The 18,872-nt window shown below is 52.7% G+C and overlaps 1 protein-coding gene and 1 non-coding gene across 3 annotated transcripts in view; both read right to left on the reverse strand.

Annotated features, from left to right (window-relative positions):
* Window positions 1-554: 554 nt before the first annotated feature.
* The window catches only part of LGR6 (leucine rich repeat containing G protein-coupled receptor 6), a 151,906-nt gene continuing 133,588 nt past the window's right edge, over window positions 555-18,872 (reverse strand). For both annotated transcript variants that reach the window (XM_048327913.1, XM_048327912.1), the window contains 6 exons: window positions 17,658-17,729; window positions 16,089-16,160; window positions 15,259-15,384; window positions 10,731-10,891; window positions 4,672-4,752; window positions 555-3,114 (listed from right to left, as the gene is read on the reverse strand). In XM_048327913.1, the coding sequence (XP_048183870.1) occupies window positions 1,877-3,114; window positions 4,672-4,752; window positions 10,731-10,891; window positions 15,259-15,384; window positions 16,089-16,160; window positions 17,658-17,729 (1,750 nt within the window). In that variant the 3' untranslated portion in view covers window positions 555-1,876. The remainder of the gene's footprint in view (window positions 3,115-4,671; window positions 4,753-10,730; window positions 10,892-15,258; window positions 15,385-16,088; window positions 16,161-17,657; window positions 17,730-18,872) is intronic.
* Window positions 11,152-11,255, reverse strand: LOC125338148. Its single transcript, XR_007208208.1, has one exon. It is a non-coding gene; the product is annotated as a U6 spliceosomal RNA (small nuclear RNA).

Here is an 18,872-nt window from a genome sequence, read left to right on the forward strand (position 1 = left end):
GCCATGTTTTTCACAGTTCCCACCTGAAGACTGTAGCAGAGCTTTGCATTTTGTCACTAAATTTGGGGGTCCCATCCTCTTCTCTAATCCTTGGATCTTGTTCCTCTGATTTCTTGCTATCTTTCAAATTTTTCTTCTTGAGATAAGACCACAGGGCTCAAGTGCAGAGGAGGGAAGCAGAGCCAGATTCTGGCTGGTGAGCCTGGCTTTCCATGGGAGACCCTGTTACATGATGTCCTTACACTTTTATGCCACAGACTCTGTCCTGCTCATGAACCCAAACCCCTGAGCAGCAGATCACAGGGTACAGCTCACAGGAGTCTGGTCCATGGCACCTGGAGAGGGACCCTGGTGCTACAGTTCTGCTGCATAAAGGTGGGTGATTTGGCTCTTCCCTCTGGAGAAGAGGCGTGGGGAGGGTCACATCAGCTCACGTGGACCCAACACAGTTTCCCAGCTCTCACTCGGACAATGCAGACAACACCCAAGGCACAGCAGCTGCCAAGAGAAGCACCAAGGTGCTCCTCACATGAAAGAGGACAGAAACCACCCACTGGTCAGCAATGGGGCTCATTTATTGTCTCATGAAAATGAGTGACAAACAGCTGCAGTAATGTCAGCAGAACCAAAGCTTTGCCCAGGGCCCGAGCTCTGAGCGCAGGGCTCCCTGCTGCACTGGGTGGCACTGGGAGGGTTTGTGATGGAGTCAATGGATTTGGGAGATCCCTGAGCTGCAGGGAGTGGATTTGAGGCTGTTCCCAGTGGCCTATGTCCTCCTGATGCCACCATCCCACAATGCTGATTTCTGTTTCCTCCTTCTATACCAGCTGCCTGCCCTTAAAATAGGAGGAGGCACATGCAGTCCCCAAAATGGCTACACTGTGTGTGGGACATGTACCCAGAACCAAGAGCCTCTTCCAGGAGTGAGGTTTGGGGGCAATGAGGCAATCAGACCCCATTTTCACCATGTCTGAGACCAGGAGCCAGGTGACTACAGACAGGAGTGCTCCAGGTGTGCTGTGCTGTGTGAAGGGGGGGTGGCAAAGGTGGAGGGGGCCCAGTGTGCCCTTGGGTGCCTTGGCTGGGTGCTGCTGGGCGACCTGAGGCAGAGCACATGGGTTTTTCTGGGAACTGTTTGGGTTTGGCTGCTGTGGGTTTCAGAGACCCCTTGTGAGACACTGTGGGTCAGACTGAAGCACTGAGCATCCCCAGCTCCTGGTCTTGGCTGGAAGTGAGGGTTGTGTCCAACCCATGAGGTTCCCAGTGAATGAGTGGGGATTCCCAAAATAGAGGTGGTCCAAAACTCAGGTGTACACATGGATTCGGTGCTTTTGATGGCGTATGACACCAGCTCATTTCCAGGGGTGTGTGGGACCTGCAGAGAGCCCTAGAGGACAAGGCCTGGGGTTCCTGTGGGTGGCCATGTCATCGCAGTTGGCCATTTCCAGCAGTTGCCACAGAGCAATGGCTTTGGTTAAGACGTCTCTGCCTTGAGAAGACAAGCTTGGCTTCGCTGCAGGCTCCTCCTGGCTGGTGATGCTGCAGTGTGAGGAGGAGGAGGAGGGTTTCCCTGATCCACTTCCTGAGGCAGTGGGGCTCTCTCCCAGACAGTTCCTAGCAGAAGTGAGACTCACACAGGGATTGTCTCCCCCCATGGCCAGCCCTGAGTGTCTGGAGCTCAGTCAGAGCCCTTCTAGGCCAGGGGCAGCTGGCAGAGCGGTGCCTGTTGCCTGGGCAGGTATGAGAGGGATGAGGGTAGACAGGTTGTACTGGTGCTTTTCAGGGAGCAGTGTGTGTCACCTTGCTGGCCCCTCGGCACTGGTGTTGGCCCTCGGCGTGTGCTGTGGGGCTGTTCCCACGGCTGCTCTGAGGAGGTTTATAAGTGAGATGTGTAGGGCGGTGTGGGTGGGGAGGGGAAGAAGGTTATCCGGAGGCTGCTGCCGGACAGATCTTGGCTCTCTGAAGTTATCAGCATCTCACTGTCATTGAGGCAGGGACAGTGCTCAGAGAAGCCCCTCTCCTTCCCCCTAGTGCCCACCCTTTGCTGGCAGGGGATGAGCGTCATGGAGGGGAAGCTGTAGCTGTCAAGGATGGGGCGCACTCCCAGGGAATCAGGGGTATCAAAGATGTGGTCGATGTCGGAGAAGTTCACCAGAGCCTGGGTGGAGTCATAGGAGCTTTTCTCCATGTCATCAGCCCTGCAGGACTGGGGGAAGCTGCCCTTGTCCTGCCCTTTCTGCCTCAGCAGGCGGAAGTCATCTCTGAAGTGGGAGTTGAAGAGCAGGTAGAGCAAGGGGTTGAGGCAGGCGGGCAGGGGCAGGACCACAAGGAAGACGGACTTGATGACCTCTGGGGTGATAAGGAAGAGATTGAGAGTAGAGGAGAAGGTGAGGAAGGCCACTGGGCAGTAGAGGAGGCAGTTGGTGAAGATCAGCCAGGCCACATGCTTGACCATGGCGCAGTCCCAGACAGCGCTGAACTCCCCCTTCAGCAGGTTGCAGTAGAGTCGGATGTAGGTGCCGGTGATAGTCAGGAAGCAGAGCATGTTTGTCATCACCAAGGCCACAGGGAAGCCCAGGGTGGCGGGTTTCCCCTCTGGGATGGGGTATGGGAGGCAGAGAGGGGATGCTCCGTATTCCCCAATGGAGAAGAGAGGCAGAACGGCAGCCACAGAGGACAGCAACAGGCAGCAGCAGGCAGCAGCCTTGACCTTGCCTAGGGAGGGGGACTTCCCATAGCCCCGCACGCAGGAGGCTGAGAGGCTGCACTGCACAGCAGCCAGGGTGAGCAGGAAGATGGCAGCCTGGGAGGCCAACACGGACAGGAACCCTGTCACCCTGCAGCCCGCACCCGTCTCCCATCTGGCGCCGTATCTGGCAAAGTGGCCGTAGGTGAGGGTGTCCACGAGGGCCAGCATGCTGCAGGAGATGCCCGTCAGCATGTTGGCCCCAGCGATGGAGCCCACGAGGAACTTCACCGGGGAGAGGTAGCTGGGGGAAGCAAAGACAGCCAGGATGACCAGCCCATTGCAGAGCACCGAGACCAGAACGATGACCCAGACTCCCAGGCGGATGATCCAGCTCTCAAACAGGTGATCACAGGGCTTGAAGGGACCTGGAAGACAAACCCCAAGTTACACCCAGCAGACACTGCTTCTCTCCAGTGGTGCTGCTCGGAGTGGGGGCCAAGTCCCCACCAGCCACGTGAGGGCTGAGGGCTGCCGAGGAAAATACGACATTGTCCACCCTCCTCCTCAGCTGCCTCTTGGCTCTCCCCTGCGCTCCTGAACCCACACTGGAGTGCCTCTGGCATCCTCTCAGATCTTGTCTAGGGCAGAAAAAAGGTGCAGGGAGAGGTTGAAATGAAATGTGAGAAACAAGGAACTTGATCAGAGCTCCCAAAATGTAAGAAGGTCGTGACTCCAGACTGACCCGCACTCCTGGTGTTGGGCTGGCATTTAGGCCCCTCTACCATTACCTGCTCCTCATGTTTCCCCTGGGACTTAGTGGTGTCGAGATCTATCAGGATGCTGTATCCTGCTCTGGCATTGCCAGCCTCTCTCTGTACACTCAAGACCTTGCCTAAGAGGTGTCTGACTGTTTCTGTGTGAATGGCCTCTGCACAGAGGGGATGAGCACCATGAGGAGAAGTGTCTGGGAATGAGGGAGAGAGGGAGGAAGCTGGCGTGGCAGGGGAGGAATGGAGGGGTCTGGGCAGGCAAAACATGGAAGGATATCAGGAGAAAGAAAGAACAGAAGTGGATGGAAGGGGGAGTGAGTAAGGGAAGGTCATGGAGGGGTAAAAAGAGGACTGGTGTGGAAGCTGTTTGCCAAAGAAAAAAGAAGAGAGTGGGGAAAGAGAGAGTGGGCAATGGCATACAATTGCCTCTGGGAGGGATTGGGATGTTTCAGTGAGGGGCTCAGCAAAAACAAAAACAGGATGGTAGAAGTTTTAGGTGGTAGAGACCAAATGAAATTAGAGGAAATGGAGAAATTGTTCTCATCTCAACGGAGGTGATGCTCAGAGTGCCAGGCAGCAGGACATGCCATCAGACAAAATCTTGCTCCTTTTGCTACAAACTCAGTGGAATGATTGGTGGAAGCTCTGTCCCTGCCAGCGTCCCACAGCAGGCTGGCAGGGACCAGACCTCTCCAGCCTCCAGCTGTGCTTGTGTAGGACCTCACTGAGCTATGAACAGGGACAAAATCAGAAGGCAACTTCCTCGAGCCCCAGCCAGCATGTGCAGTCCAGTGCCTCCCTGCTCTCCCTCCCTCAGGAAACAGAGCAAAGTGTCCCTGCAGTTTGCAGTGCCACAGGTATGATCAGGACATCAAGAACAAGGCCTTGCCATGCAATATTCCAGGCTGGCTGAGACAAAGCCAAGTGTAAGCCGTGCAAGGGACTTTTGGAGAGCCAGATCTGAGTGCAGCAGGTCAGTGGATGGAGGAGCTGGTGATACCTGGGGTTCTAGATCAGGCTTATCCTGACCGGGCCTCTCCTCATAGGAGGGCAGCTACATCCAACGGGGAGATGGAAACTTCTCATCTGTCCCCCATTTGGCCTGAGCCCAACCTATCAGGCTTCTGATCTGAAAGGTTGTGGGGGATCCTGGGGATTTAGAGAAGCTCAAAGGATCTCAGCTCTGTTCAAAGGGTTTCCCTGGCTGCTCACCGGGGCTTGGTGTGCACTGAATAGTGGGGTGCAGCTTTGATTCCTCAAGGTCCAACTGAAGATCATCTGCATCTAGGTCATCTGGGGAGAAAAGAACAAGAAATGGTGCTCAGAGAAGAACAAATAGAACCATCAGAGCTAACTGGGCCAGGAGCTTTTCCTGCTGCCTGTCCTCCACACAGGCCTTCCCAGCCAGTTCCCAGCCTGCAAGTTCAAAGTAGCTGCTGGTGTAAAATTCGTCCCCTGCAGTCACTGCTGTAGAGGGAGAAGATCTTGTAAACGTTGGTGGGTTGCAGTGTAGCCAACCCCTCTGTTTTTAGGTTACTCCCCATATTTGAAGTGTAAGAGCCCCAGATCCCAGAGCTGTGTGACTGCGGTTCCCTCCTCCCAGCAAGCTTTATTAAAAGTAAATAAATACTCCAGCCTGTGTGGTTACAGAACACAAAGCCTTCAAATGCATCTTCTCCATGGGAGCTTTCTGGGCAGGCCTTGTCCAATGTTTGTTCATCAACGGGGCTTTTGGGGCTTTGTTTAGAGGGAGCCATCAGCCTCTTCTTGCAGCACAAATTTTTCGTCAGCAGTCACCACCGCCAAACGGTTCAGCAGCAAAGAGACAAGGGAACACAACATTTATTGCTTTATTTTATGCCCTGTAAAATCTTGGGACTGTTTTTAATCGTGGATGTTCCCAGGATTTGCTGAAGGCAGAGTGGTTGCCTGTGGCTGCAGACTCTGCATCCGTGGGGCTTGTGCAGCCAGGCTGCGGAGCCCAGCCCTGCACCAGCGTCTCTGTCATGCTGGCAGTGGCACCCCGAGCCAGGCTGGGGCTAGCTGAGGGTCAGGCAGAGACCCCCTGGCTGAGGGAGAAGCTGCTGGAAGGGAATGGGGCCGAGCCCTCAGCTGTGTTTTCAGTGTAGGTCATCACCAAGGCGTATGGCATCCTCTCAGTCTAATCCACGACGTGCTTTTCTGCTTTGTTCTTGTTCCTCTCCCCAAGGTCCCGCTGACTGACAGCACTGGGACACAGTGAGGACAGCTGCTGTCCTGCTGCCCCGTTCCCACCCATGGCACCAGCACAGCCTTCAGCTCCCAGTGGAGATCTTTGGAGGGCTTTCTGCCAGTGGGAGGAAAGGGAAAGGATGTGGTTTTGTTCTTGCTACAGCCTGGTAGACAGAGAGCTGGATCTGTGGGATGAACTCTCTCTTGGATGAATGGACTGATGCTGGAGCCCAGGTGTGCACCTGGCAGCTCAGACACTGGCCAGGAAGGCAAATTTCCACAGCGCTGAAGATAAGGTTGACCTGAGTGGAATTGTCTAATCTGTTTAGAAGTGGTGCCTCTCATGAGCTCTGCTCTCTGCCTGTGTTTGTAAATGTGACTGGGATTATTTGATTAAAGGATGATGACAAATAACGTGCTATCTTTAGTGCCTCCTGACAAGCTTCATGGCTTTCTCAGTTTCAGGGAGCTTTGGAAAAAAAAAGTCATTTTTAAAATCTGTCTGCGTAAGAATTGAAATATTACTGCTGCTTTGGGTCCTGGCAAGGAACAACTCACAGTGGGATGGAAAAATATTTCATCCTTGTATTTTATAGTCTTATAAATCTCCAGTGTCTTTTCCAGCCACAGTGCGGAGGCTGTGATGTGCAGTCACGATACCCGAATAAAACAGACACAGGCTCACTCTCTCTGTGCTCTGCTGAGACCCAGCCCTTGGGAAAGTGTAACCTGTGCCATCCATTTTCTCCTCAAAGCCTGGTTTTAAGCCCAGGTTAAACATTTTCATGAGGTGAAGGAAGATCTTTTGTTTTGCCTGGACTACTAAGCCTGCTGGGAATTACAAAGCAATCCTTAGTCAGCACAGCGGGATTCAAAGTGCAAAATGTACCTCTCTCTGCTAGAAACCAGTCCTTCTCCAGCCTGGGAACTGTGAAGAAAGGAAAATGGCTGTTGTGTCCTAGCAAGGCAGGCTGTATTGATTTTGAAGAAGCTGTTATTTATTTGAATTTTGCTGAGGCGCCTCCACTTTCTGAGGTCTTATGGAAAAAAACCACTTTGCCAGTAGTGCCCTTTCCACGAGAAAGGAGTTGCCTGTACCAGAAGTCAAGTGAGAGGAAGAGGAGCAGAATTTCTGGAGAAGGGATAGAACAGAAAACAGTGGGCTGAATGCTTTTCCCCCTTAGTCCTGTCTGTCTCAGCCAGGGCAGTCCCCAGGGTTTGCAGGGACCTGCCCTCTCCTCGGCGTAAGGGCACGAGTGGCTGCAAGGGGCCTGGGCAGATCCTATTTTGGGTCTGGAGTAGCCTTCTTGAATGACAGAAGTAGGAAAAGTGTATCTCTAAGGGCCCTCCAGGGTTTGCCACATGGTTGCAGAAGTTCATTAGTACTTTACAAGCTGTTGGAGGCGCTGGGCTGGGGGAAGCAGTGTCCTGCTGCCGAGGATCGGCGTACACGTGCGCTCCCTTCTCACTCCCCACAGCTTTGTTCCATCACTGCAAACACGTGCTTGTCAGTGAATGCATCCCTCTCCATCCTCAAACCAGAGGTCCCAAAGGGAGGTGCTGGGGGCGTGGTGGAAGTGCCCCAGGGCACTTTTCCTGCCCTCCTCTGCAGCCACTCTTGGGAGCTGCTGGGGACTGCTGGGGGCTGTCCTGGTGACAGGCCCTTGAGCCATCTTTGGGATCCTGCTCAGCCACAGGGGATGGACTTGGGACAGGGGTGTCTGCTCACCACTGCCAGTTGTAATCCAAAGAGGCTGAGACAGCTGGGATTGCCCAGCCTGGAGAAGAGAAGGCCCCAGGACTTAGAGACCCTTCCAGTGCCTAAAGGGGATCCGAGAGAGCTGGAGAGAAGCTGTGGCTGCCCCATCCCTGGAAGTGTCCAAGGTGAGCCTGGATGGGGCTTGGAGCAACCTGGGAGAGTGGAAGGTGTCCCTGCCCGTGGCAGGGGTGGAATGAGAAGAGCTTTAAGGCTCTTCCCAAACCCAAACCATTCTACAATTCTATGATATCCCAAACACTGAAAGTGCTGGAAATGAGACCTTAAACATCTGTTTTGACAAGGTGACAGAATGATGAGACATGCACTGACCACACTACTTTGGGCCTCAAGTGGCTGTTACTCAGATGCAAATGGACATACCTGGGTGGTGTGGGGTGGGTTCCCAGGCATCCAGGGCCCTGGAAGGATGGGGAAGAGCTGATCTGGCCCTGGGGTCTGTGGCACCACATGTGCTCTGTGTCTGTGTGCTCCGGTGGTCCCTCAGGTGCAGGGCTTGGCTGGGGCATGGGTGCTGGATATGGGAGCAGGAGAGGCTGCAGGAGCCGCTGCTGGGCAGGGCAGGGCTGGGCACTGGGGAGCCTTTTCTTATCCCTACATGGGCTGCCTGGGACCAGCTGCCTTTCACTACCCAGCTGGAGGTTCCGTGGATTTGTTTGGGAAGGACTGGAAGCAATGCACAAGGCTGAGAGTGATGCCTTAGGTTTTAACTTTTAACTTTTTCAAATCCTGCACTGCCTGGTGTGTAACTCTGAAGTTTCTTGTGGCCTGTTAGCTGCTGTTTGCTCATGCTGGTCAGATATAACAAACCTCTCTAGGTTTCCACCTCAAGGACACCAGGCCACAAAATGTGTAAACTAAAAAGCCTCTGAAGGGGGGGAAAACTGGGGTAATTACATCGTGAACTGAGGTTATAATTGGAGAATTAACCCTGATATGCAAATGAACCAAACTTATAAAAGTGTGAAGAACCCGTGACCCAGGGTCCATCTTGGGTGTAGCCTTTTGACTGCCCAGGGTGTGCCTTTGAAGGCCCTTCAAATAAATACCTACCTTTATTCCCTTATTCTTGTCTAATCTCTGTGTTTCAGGTGGCCACCTCAGGCATCAAGAGGACAGAGCTGTCTGGAGGTGTTCCCTGTCCCTCTCACAAATTCTCTCACAGCATCTGAGTGCCCTGACAAGCCTGGCTGGACCCTGCTGCGACACAGCCCCGAGGTATTTTCTCTTAAGCAGACCACTTTCCCTCTTGCATGAAAGGAATGTTTGGGAGCTTTTCTCCTCTTTAATGAGGAAGTGTTACAAGGTTCATATAACCCAGCTAAATGCCACCAGTGGCCATTGGAAAGGAAGCACAGGGAACAGAAATAAAGCAATGATTAAGTAAAAGAGCAATATCACAAACCCCTTATCAGCAAGAGCAGACCCCGTTGCTGGAGGTCTGGAGAGTCATCTGCAAAAGCTGCACATCATAAGGAATGATGTTCCTTGTGCATTTCATGTTTGCACCTCTGTGCTTTGATATTTCAAAACAGATCTGGTGCTTTAACGTCTGAAAGTGGGAGCCTTAACGAGCTGCAAGTAGTCTCATTTGGCACGTCTTAGAGTCAGTCAGGATTCCCCTCGGGTCCCAGCATCTCATGAACACACCACCCGTGAGGCTGAGAGTGGCCTGGAGGCCTGGAACCCTGTAGTAGGTTTTGGTCTGCTGACAGGGCCAGGTGAGAGCATCCTTTGGGACATCAAAGACTTTGGTACCGAGCAAAAGCAGATTTGTGGCCCCTTGTCACAAACCAGATCTTTCCACAAATGCTATAACTTGCTGGGCAAACCCCACAACTATCTGCACCAGGACTGCTACGTTATGGGCTGCATTAATGATGGAAAAAGTGGCCTGGCTCAGAATAAAATCCTGCAGCAATGACTGTAACATGACTCCTCTGTACTGTCTGGCCAGTGTTACCACCAAGTCTACCATGCTTCCTGGAGCCACATCATGCCAGCAGGAATCACATTTGCTACCCTCTGGCTGGACTCTTTGCATGTCTAAAGCTTATTCTCAGGCTGTGAAGGATCAGGGCAGGAGCAGGAGCACAGGGCTTGTGGGTCACTTGCTGGCTGTGTCATGAAGTGTCTCAGTCATCCTGCCCATAACACAGCATCCAACGGCTCTGGGTCAGTATCTGCCTCCAGATCCAGTCCTGCCTGCTCAGGATGTGGGAGGACACAGCAGAGCTCCCAGCTGTGGCTGGATGCTCAGTGCTCCTGGGAGCAGGTGGGTCAGGGGCTCTCCAGGGACACAGCCCTCTCTCCATCTACTGTGTGGATTTGCCTACAGGGTGTCTCAGACCTTGGAAGTGCACTGTGTGTACACAGATATATAAATAGATGCAGCGCCCAGGCTGTGTCCTGAAATGCTGTTTCCACTCTCCAGCAGTTACAGAGGAAGCAAAGGGGCTCATGCTTTTCTTTACGTTATTCTGAGATTCTCTTGCAAAGGGATCACACCAGCCTTGTGCCGGAGCTGCTGCTGTGCTGTGGGGCTGGGAGTGCAGGGGGGCCTTGCACTCTCTGCTGGCCTCCTGGAACTGGCCTCATTCAGTCTGTGCAGAGCTGCACTTTGGAGCACAGAATAAATTGACTCCTGGACAGAAAGTGCTGTTTGACCATGGAGCTCCTTCACTGCCTTGGCCAGCCCCTGTGCTGTGTTCCCCAAATGTGTCCTGCTGTCACACCTAACCCCGACCTTCGCCGTAACACCAGGGGCGTGTACAAAAGTAGCACATACACAGCTCTCTCTACCTCCAGCCAGCTGAATATTCCAGGTCTTTGAGTTCATTCTCTTACCCAGATTAATCCCAGGGTCCTTCCTCTAGATGATGTATCAATGAAGACTGATGCTAAAGGCTCCACATTGCCCAGAAGTCTAATGACCAAGCCCAGTTGTCCCAGGTAGCCTCAGCCACCTTCCAGTGCCTTGGGCAGCCTCCCTCCATAGCCAGCAAGGCCAAACTGACGAACATGCCCATGTCGTGGAGGACTGCCAGGTCCTTTGGTTACATTGTGAAGGTTTGGATGCGCCAGATCTACTCTTTCTTCCACGTGGGATCACCAAATGAGGCCCATTCAAAGCAATGGGCCACCTGTGCTGAAGAAGGCTCAGCCTGCCTTCCCTGAGGCAGGTGTCACCTCTGACAGTGGCACCACTCCTGCACATGCAGGATTGCACCCAAACTCGCAGCCCTGCCCAGGGACTGGTCACCGTCCAGCCCTGTTTACTCACAGTGGTTATCAGCATGACCTGGGAACAATTCTGAGGTCCTCTTGTGGGGATCCTCCTCCTCAGGGCTCATGTCTTCTGCCTCCCACTGGCTGGACACCCTGAAGAAGCTGCTGCAGCTCCCGTAGGCACAGCACTGGTAGGCGTACGGCACCTCCAGGACTCTGCACAGAAAAAAGCAGAACTTTAAAGTGTGTCCCCTCCGTGACCTGACTTTCCATTGCTTTACACTTTTTGCTTAGCTCCTTCAGTTGTTCAAAGATGAAACTCATCTATACAGAGTCACAAAATATTCTGAGTTGGAAGGGACCCACAAGGATCATCATGTCCAGCTCTGAACTGAATGGCCCATACAGGGGTCACACCCACAACGCTGGTGCTATTAGCATCGTACTCTAACCAGCTGAGCTAACCTCAGAGTCAAAAAAATGTGGAACACTCCACGAATTTCTGTGATGTCCTTGCACAGGAGCCATGCTGATCTTCTCTGTATCCTTCCGGTTTTGGTACATGTGCTGCTGGCATGACAAAAGCTGGTCTGTAGGGTGATGGTTACAGTGGAGAGGGACTTTGCTTTGGTGAAGGACTCCGTGTAGGACAGGGTGTGGACCCAGGGCACCCCATGGTGTCTCTGCACTGACCCACTTCTGGTGCTTAAGACATCGTCAGTCAATAAAATGTTGTTAAACACCAGGTTTGGAAACCGCTCTAAAGTTCCCAGATAGTTCCTTCTCCTGGTTCCAGCCAGAACAGGGTTAATTTTTGCAGCAGGGAGGGAGCATGGCCAGGACCCGGAGGTTATTCTGTACTCGTTGCTGGGGGCTGGGGGAAAGGGAGTCTCTTCTGGGGAGAAGGGAGCAAATGTGATGGGGGAGCCATCTGGTACTCATTTGTTGTTGGGGGCCTTTCCATGTAAATAATTTTCTTTTCTTATACTTCTTGTTACTAATATTTTTGCTATTACTGTTTGCATCTTATCTCACTGCTGTTTCCAGTAAATTGTTCTTATCTCAACCTGTGATCTTGGCCTTTTGTGCCTCCCGTTGGGGAGGAGTGAGTGGTGCATGGTTTTAGCGGGAATACTAAATTGGAGAATACCATTCCTAAACCACCACACTCCTAAAAACCCTTCTGCTGTTCTCCTCAGACTAAACCACCCCCTCTCTCCAATATGCCATGTGTTGGTGTGACCCAGCCCACTGCGGGGCTGGGGCAGCGTGATGCCAATCAATCCCAGCCCATCCCCTGGATCGAGTTCCCCAAGAGGCAGACTCAGAGGGTGGGTCCAGGGGCGGCTCAGAAGCCTAAGCCGCACCCCCTGGGCGGTGCCCAGCTCCAAGCCACCTCCCCCGGTTCGGGAAAATTCTCGGTTACTCGGTCATTCATTGGTTCTGCTGTAACTCCCGCCTCTCAGTCTCCCCCAGTGGTTCTTGTTAAGTTGTATCCTCCCCCTGGCTTGTAACTCATTGGTTGTTTTCCCCTTTCACCGGGGTTTCAAACTCCCTATAAAACTGAGGAAAAGCCTCAGGGGACCATCCCATTGCATTCCATCCCTTCCGAGCTTGTTTGGGTAGCAAAACTTCTAACAATAAACCTGTTAGGAGCCAGACCCGAACAGCCTCTCTCTTCCTTTGTCTCCGAGCTAACGTGAGCCGATCCCATCGGCTCCTGCCGTGTTCCCTCTGCAAAGAAGCCAGCGAGCTAGCCCAGCCAGCAGCTCTTTTCCTGATGCCGAAGTCGCTTCAGCAATGCACAGAAGTAACACAGCTGGACTGTCTCTGACCTGGGACACGCCAGAGTTGGTGCCTTGAGCACAAGTACTGTGTTAGCCATGTACAATCTTCAATTTTTACCACAAGGCCGTGTTTTGCCAGGCATCCTTTGTTTCCTTCAAGGGGAGAAGCTTCCCTAGAGCAAGGCTCCCCTTGCTTGTTGTTGAGGGTTGGAGAGGCACCTTCAAACTCCAGTTCCAGGAGTCCCAGCTCAGGCAGGAAGTCTCAGGTCTCCCAAAGTGAAGCAAGTTATTTAAATATGTCTGATTTCTACTTGAAAGTTGAATTTTTAGTCGCTAATTACAGCATGTATTACAAGGTTAATTCAACAGCAGCTGAGCATCATCTGGACGCAATACCAGGCTGTCTGTCAGCAGCTGCGTTTTGGGCTTTGCTGGAAATCAGGGAGACTGCTGATGAAGGCAAAGGAACCTCAGGTTTTCCAGACAATTAAGGTCTTCTGACAAGATCAGTAAATGTGGTAAAACTCTATAATCTAAAAATATGCTTTTGTTTTATGTTCCCAAACATTTCTGGCTGAGCCCTGGGAGGGTCTGGAAAGTCTGTATACAAGCTTGTTTCCTGTTATAAGCTCCAAATTAGATCCTATTACTGAAAGGTGGTAGGGAGGTGCAGATGCTCCCAGCAAGGCTAAGAACTGCTCTCAGATGACTCCTCCAGACATATGCCCCAGGAGCAGGGCTACTTAATGGCAGTACCCCAAAATTTAGGGAATGTTAATGGGTCCATTGCCTGGCATGGCTCAATGAAGCACTGCTGCTGGCTCAGGTTGTCTTGTACAAATCCAAACTGGCTCAAGAGATGCCAATGGAACGAATTTAGAGGAGAAACACCCTGGAAGTGCTGAACTTGATCCACCCTGCACAAGGGACTGCCTGTTGGAGCGGGTCTGGAGGAGACCATGGAGATGCTCTGAGGGCTGGAGCCCCTCTGCTCTGGAGCCAGGCTGGGAGAGCTGGGGGTGTTCAGCCTGGAGAAGAGAAGGCTCCAGGGAGACCTCAGGGCCCCTTCCAGTGCCTAAAGGGGTTTGGCACTTGTGAGGCTGCAGCTTGAGTCCTGTTTCCAGTTCTGGACCCTTCACTTCAAGAAAGACATTGAAGGGCTGGAGTCAGTCCAGAAAAGGGAAATGGAGCTGGGGAAGGGTCTGGAGAGTAAATCATACGGAGAGTGGCTGAGGGGGCTCAGCCTGGAGAAAAGGAAGCTCAAGGGATCCCCCATCAGCAGGGACCTCCTCCCTCCCTACAACTGATGATTGTAACAAGGTGGGGGTTGGTCTCTTCTCCCAGGCACTAAGCAGCAGGGCGAGAGGAAATGGCCTCAAACTATGCCAGGGGAGACTCATGTTGGAATCAGGAGGAATTCCTTCAAGGAAGGGCTTGTTAGACATTGGAAGGGACTGCCCAGGGAGGTTTGGAGTCCCCATCCTGGGCGGTGTTCAAGGAACGACTGGAGGTGGCACTCAGTGCTCTGGGCTGGTGACAAGGTGGGGATGGGGCACAGGTTGGACTCGATGATCTCAGAGGTCTTTTCCAATATCAGTGACTCTCTGATTCTGTGGTTCTGTGAAGAGAGCTGGAGAGGGACTTTGGACAAGGGCCTGGAGTGACAAGGACAAGGAATCCTCATTTCCTACTGGAAAGGGCAGGGTTTGATGGGATATTGGGAAGAAATTCTTCCCTGTGAGGGTGCTGAGGCCCTGGCACAGGGTGCCCAGAGCAGCTGTGGCTGCCCCATGCCTGGAAATGTTTCAGGCCAGATTGGACGGGACTTGGAGCAACCTGGGATAGTGGAAGGTGTCCCGGCCCACGGCAGGAGGTGGAACAGGATGAGCTTTAATGTTTCTTTCCAACCCACACCATTCTATTGTTCTATGATCTTGGGTATAGAAAACCCTCCAAAAGCTTCTGGAATCCCCTGCCATTTGGAAACCAGTCATGCAGCAGATCCCAGCTATGAGTTAAAGAAGTCAGAAGAGAGAGCCCTGCAGGCACTGCTGCTGAGGCAGCCTGAAGTGAAGCTCCACACTTTTCCTCAGGCCTGAGCTGTTAAGCCCTGTGTTGGTGCAGTGACCTGTGACCCCAGCCCTGTGTGTAAACTGGAGAACTTTGGGAACCCATCCTGGATGAGTGGGAGCATCAGCTCATGCATTCTTGGCTTGAAGTGAACTCCCTGGGACACTCAAGCAGGAGATGACTTCATCTGAGGGGAATTTGTGTTCTCTGGAGCATGGGTGCCTAAGCCTGAGGGCAGGTGCCACGCTGAGACCCAGGAGCCAAGGAAGGTCAGGAAAGTCTGAGCCTGCAGCACAGCACTGTGCTCTGAGCCTTTTGCAGCCTCTTCTTGATCCGTTTGACCCCTTCAGGCTCCTCATTAATCCATAACAGACAAGACACGGCCACACAAGCAGAGTTTATGGAAGGAAACCTGGATGTCATTAGGTAGGACTGCTTCTGGGAATGTTTTCCATTGAGAGGAGCCCTGAGCTGGGCCTGCTCCATGCTTTCCACTTGTGTGTGTGTGTGTTTGGGGTGGGGGTGGTGGCCTGGGAGCACATCATTGCTCTCCCATGGAACATAATAAAGATGAGATGCGTTAGCAGCAGATGGATCTTTCTCTACCCATGGGCCTGGAAGTGTGGAGAAAGCACGAGATGGAAAAGGAGAGCAGGAGGCTGAGTGCTGTAAGCAAATACAGGCTGTGCTGAACACCAGAAGTGAGAGAGTTGACACTCCAAGTACCTCATTTTGGGGAAACTCTCCTTGGTGAAGGGCTCAGAGAGAGCTGGGTTGCCTTGGAGCTTCAGATGGGTCAGTCCAGCCAAACCATCCAGGGGCAGCGTGACCAGCTGGTTATCAGTCAAGTCCCTGGTGAGGGGAAAGCAGAGAGGGAGACCACGGTCAGGGCTCTGCTGCCAGTGGTATCTCAGCCAAGCAGAGGGCACTGCCTCAACTGCTCCCATGATGTGATGCTGAAATTGGGGCTGGGAGCTGCACTGGGCCAGGAGCCTCTGGAGATAAAGGTATTGAGACTGCAGTCCCTGGGAAAATGAGGGACTGGGGTTAGCGGCCACGCTGAAAGCGCTGTGTGGTATCTCCCTCGCTGTACACATACGTGCCCCACACATTTCTTCCTCCATAACAGGGCAGGAATGGCTGCAGATCCCAGCCCATAAAATACCCAAGAGATAGAGAGAGGCCTGAGAACTGGGCACCCCCCAGCACCAGCACAGATGGTCTGCAGTGACTCTTGCAGAAACAGCCCATCATGCTGATCTTCCTTAAAGGCATCTAAGGCAGCTATGAAAGCATCAGGAAATGGAGGTTTAAGTGTTCAGGGTGAGAGCATCTTGAAGATGACCCCTCCTGCACTTCATCATCCCTTTATTAATAGTATTAATAGGAAACCTTGGGACTTATTCTGTCCACATTAGTGCTGAGACATGCACCTCAGCACATCAGTGTTCCACCTTCTAAATCCTGGGTGTCCTGGTAGCCCAGGGAGTCAGACTGAGGTCCTCAGACACCTCCTGTCCATGGCCCACTGTGAATAAAATATCCCTGCAACTTACAGCTTGGTGAGGGAGTGCAGGGTCACAAAGGCTTCTGGGTGAATAAATTGGATGTTATTCCAACTCAGGTCTCTGCAAGGCAAGGACACACCAGTAAGAAGAGAGCAGAGCAGGGCAGTGAAGCTGCTGGCACTGGCCTGGCCCTGTTGGGAGCACATGTGGGATCTGTAGCCCCTTGGTCAGCAGCAAGTTCTGTCCCATTGCAGCTCCCCACAGACAACTATGGGTCTGTAGATGGGTGGTTTCTAACAGAGGGCACAAGAATTTGCCTTGCAGGAGCTCCTCTGCTGAGACCAATGGGAAAGGCCCAATGGGAAAGGTTCTTTTCTGGCTTAATTTCTGTAAATTTGGGAATTTTATGCCAACGTGCCAAACAGGTCATGCCTTAGTGCCAGAGCATCCCCAGTGCAGTCACAGTGCTGGATGCAGCAAGGGCAGATCGGGCCAGGAGTCTGGGGAAGGTGATTTTGGAATGTCTCCTGTCATGTACAGGTGTTTTGGATTCACTGAGTCCCCTCAATAAGCTCTGCCTCCAGCCAAGTGAGAGCACTCTACTCCCTCTGTCACCAGTGTCGAGGAAACCAGCAAACTGGGACACATTTCTTGCCCTAAGGCTGACTACAGGACAACCTTCATCTCTGCAGCTCTAAGGGAGCCAAGATACCTGCTCAGATGTGTGTGAAATTGGGTGGGATGAATCATTCCCAGAGGGACCAGAACATACCCAAAGGCCATGCCAGAGCTTGCTCAGCTGTGTGTGTGTGACTGTGGGCTGGAGCAGCATGCTCACATTTCCATGAGTGTCTGCAGTGTCACCTGTGACACCTCAGTGTTCCTGGGCAGTTGTAAACATGGTGTACGTGACACCCACGGGATCCTAGGAATGCTGGGCTATTAAATGGCACTCACATTGCTGCACCATGGGAAAAGATTCTATGTGATTTAGTTCACTTCCTAGCAGAACAGCAAATAAAGACCGTCAGGGCTCTTCCCAGATGTCACAGAGACAATCGTGCCCTTCAGGGCCTTGCCAGCTCTCCAAGGTGCCGAGCACTTAGGAGGTCACTCTGTGTGCATGGGAAGGGCACGGTTGGGTGCACTTGGTACATGGAACACAAGCTTTTGAGTTGTGGGGAGGAACTTTCAAACCAAACAGGATGCTCTGCGTGGATGTTCCAGGAGTGCATGGCCCAGAACCAGCCTGTGTAGCACAAGGGGTGCTGGAGCTCAGGTACACCGGGGTGAATCCCTGCCCTGAGCTCCTCCTGGCATTCAGGAGGCCGGTCTGTGATGTGGGCTCTGCTTTGGCAGAGCTGCGGTGTGTGGTGAGAGCATGTGGGGTGTGGGCACGAGGGGGGCAGGAAAGGAGGGGGGTCTGCAGGCACAGGGGAAGCCAAAAGAATGGTTTGTGCCCTCTTCTTCTCTAAGGCAGAATGGAAGAGGGACTCAACAGAAAAGCCTCCCAGCAGAGACAGGCAGCGGGGTTGGGAGCTTCCCACAGCCCATCTGGGTTCACAGTTCCCCCTCCCCAGCATGACCCCAGCTGGTCCCCTGGCAGACAATACTTGCATGGAGCGCAGGGCCATCAGCTGCATGAAGGTGTCTGCTCTAATCTCGTGGATCTTGTTGTGCTGGAGACCACTGGAAAAACAGAAACTGCTTTGAGAAGAGAGCTGAAGGCAGTGTTCCTACTTTATGGAGATCTTTGCTCCGATGCAGCAGATGCAGACTGTCACAGCGGAAGTTGCTGTGCTTGGGAGACCTGCTCTTATTTCAAGAATTAAACAGGATGAGCAGCAAAACCTGTCAGAGCCATTCTCTCCTCCAGGCAGCTCCAGGGCTCAGCCAGCCTCTGCTTTTGATGCCATCATGACTCAGTAAAGAACTGTTGATGTGCAGTGGCCAAAGGTGCCCTGTTAACTCCAAATCCACACTGGTTTCCCACTCTGCTCTGCCCTAAGCCTCCAAACTGCTTTTTCCAGAGGAAAAGCTGAGAGCTTGGAGCCAATGATCAGCAACCAGCTCTGTGTGACCCTTCAGGAAGGATCACGTGGTGCTGCCCTTTGCCTTGGTGAGAATGAAGGTTTGAGGGCTGAAGGCATCTCAGTGTTTCTTGAAGAAAAATATTGATGTCTTGCAAAATCCACCATCCACATCTGCACATGAAGTGCCTCAGCCCTCCACATCTCCTTTCCAGCTGTCTCCTTCATCCCCTGGGGAAGGGGAAAGAGCAGGGTGAGAGTTTACACAGACTCTGCTGACTGACCTACACACTTCCCAAACCCTCAAGAGACATCCTGGATGCTCCAACCATGCACCTTGTGGGAAAGGCTCAGTTCCTCAGTTTTGTTTTCCCTAATGTGAAACAATGGGGAATATTTATGAAGATTCCTGCAGAATGCCCATCATGAATTCCCAGACCTGCAGAAGCTGTGTCCCCACCTTCTGCAAGGGGAGACAGACACTGCCTGGTGCTCCACCTACAGCAGCTCCCTGGGCATCTTTCAGGTAGTTAACCTGCCTTTAGACTCAGAAATGATCTTGACTCATCTCACACAAGGACCCTCATGTGCTGGCTGTAATGTCTCTGCTGGTATTTGGCCAAGCTCCTGTTCCAAAGGTGGACATTTGAGGCTGGTCCCTTGGTGCCCCACGTCACCAGGCTGGCATCGCTTCTACCTCTAGCCAAGATTTCATGTGGGGGCCACTGGAAGCTCTGGGCACAAATTTGGGGGTCTCACTGACTGGAAGAGGTGGAGTTTGAGCAGAAGGGGTATTGGAGCA

Source organism: Corvus hawaiiensis, chromosome 24 (assembly GCF_020740725.1).
Source record: "Corvus hawaiiensis isolate bCorHaw1 chromosome 24, bCorHaw1.pri.cur, whole genome shotgun sequence".
Classification (NCBI taxonomy): domain Eukaryota; kingdom Metazoa; phylum Chordata; class Aves; order Passeriformes; family Corvidae; genus Corvus; species Corvus hawaiiensis.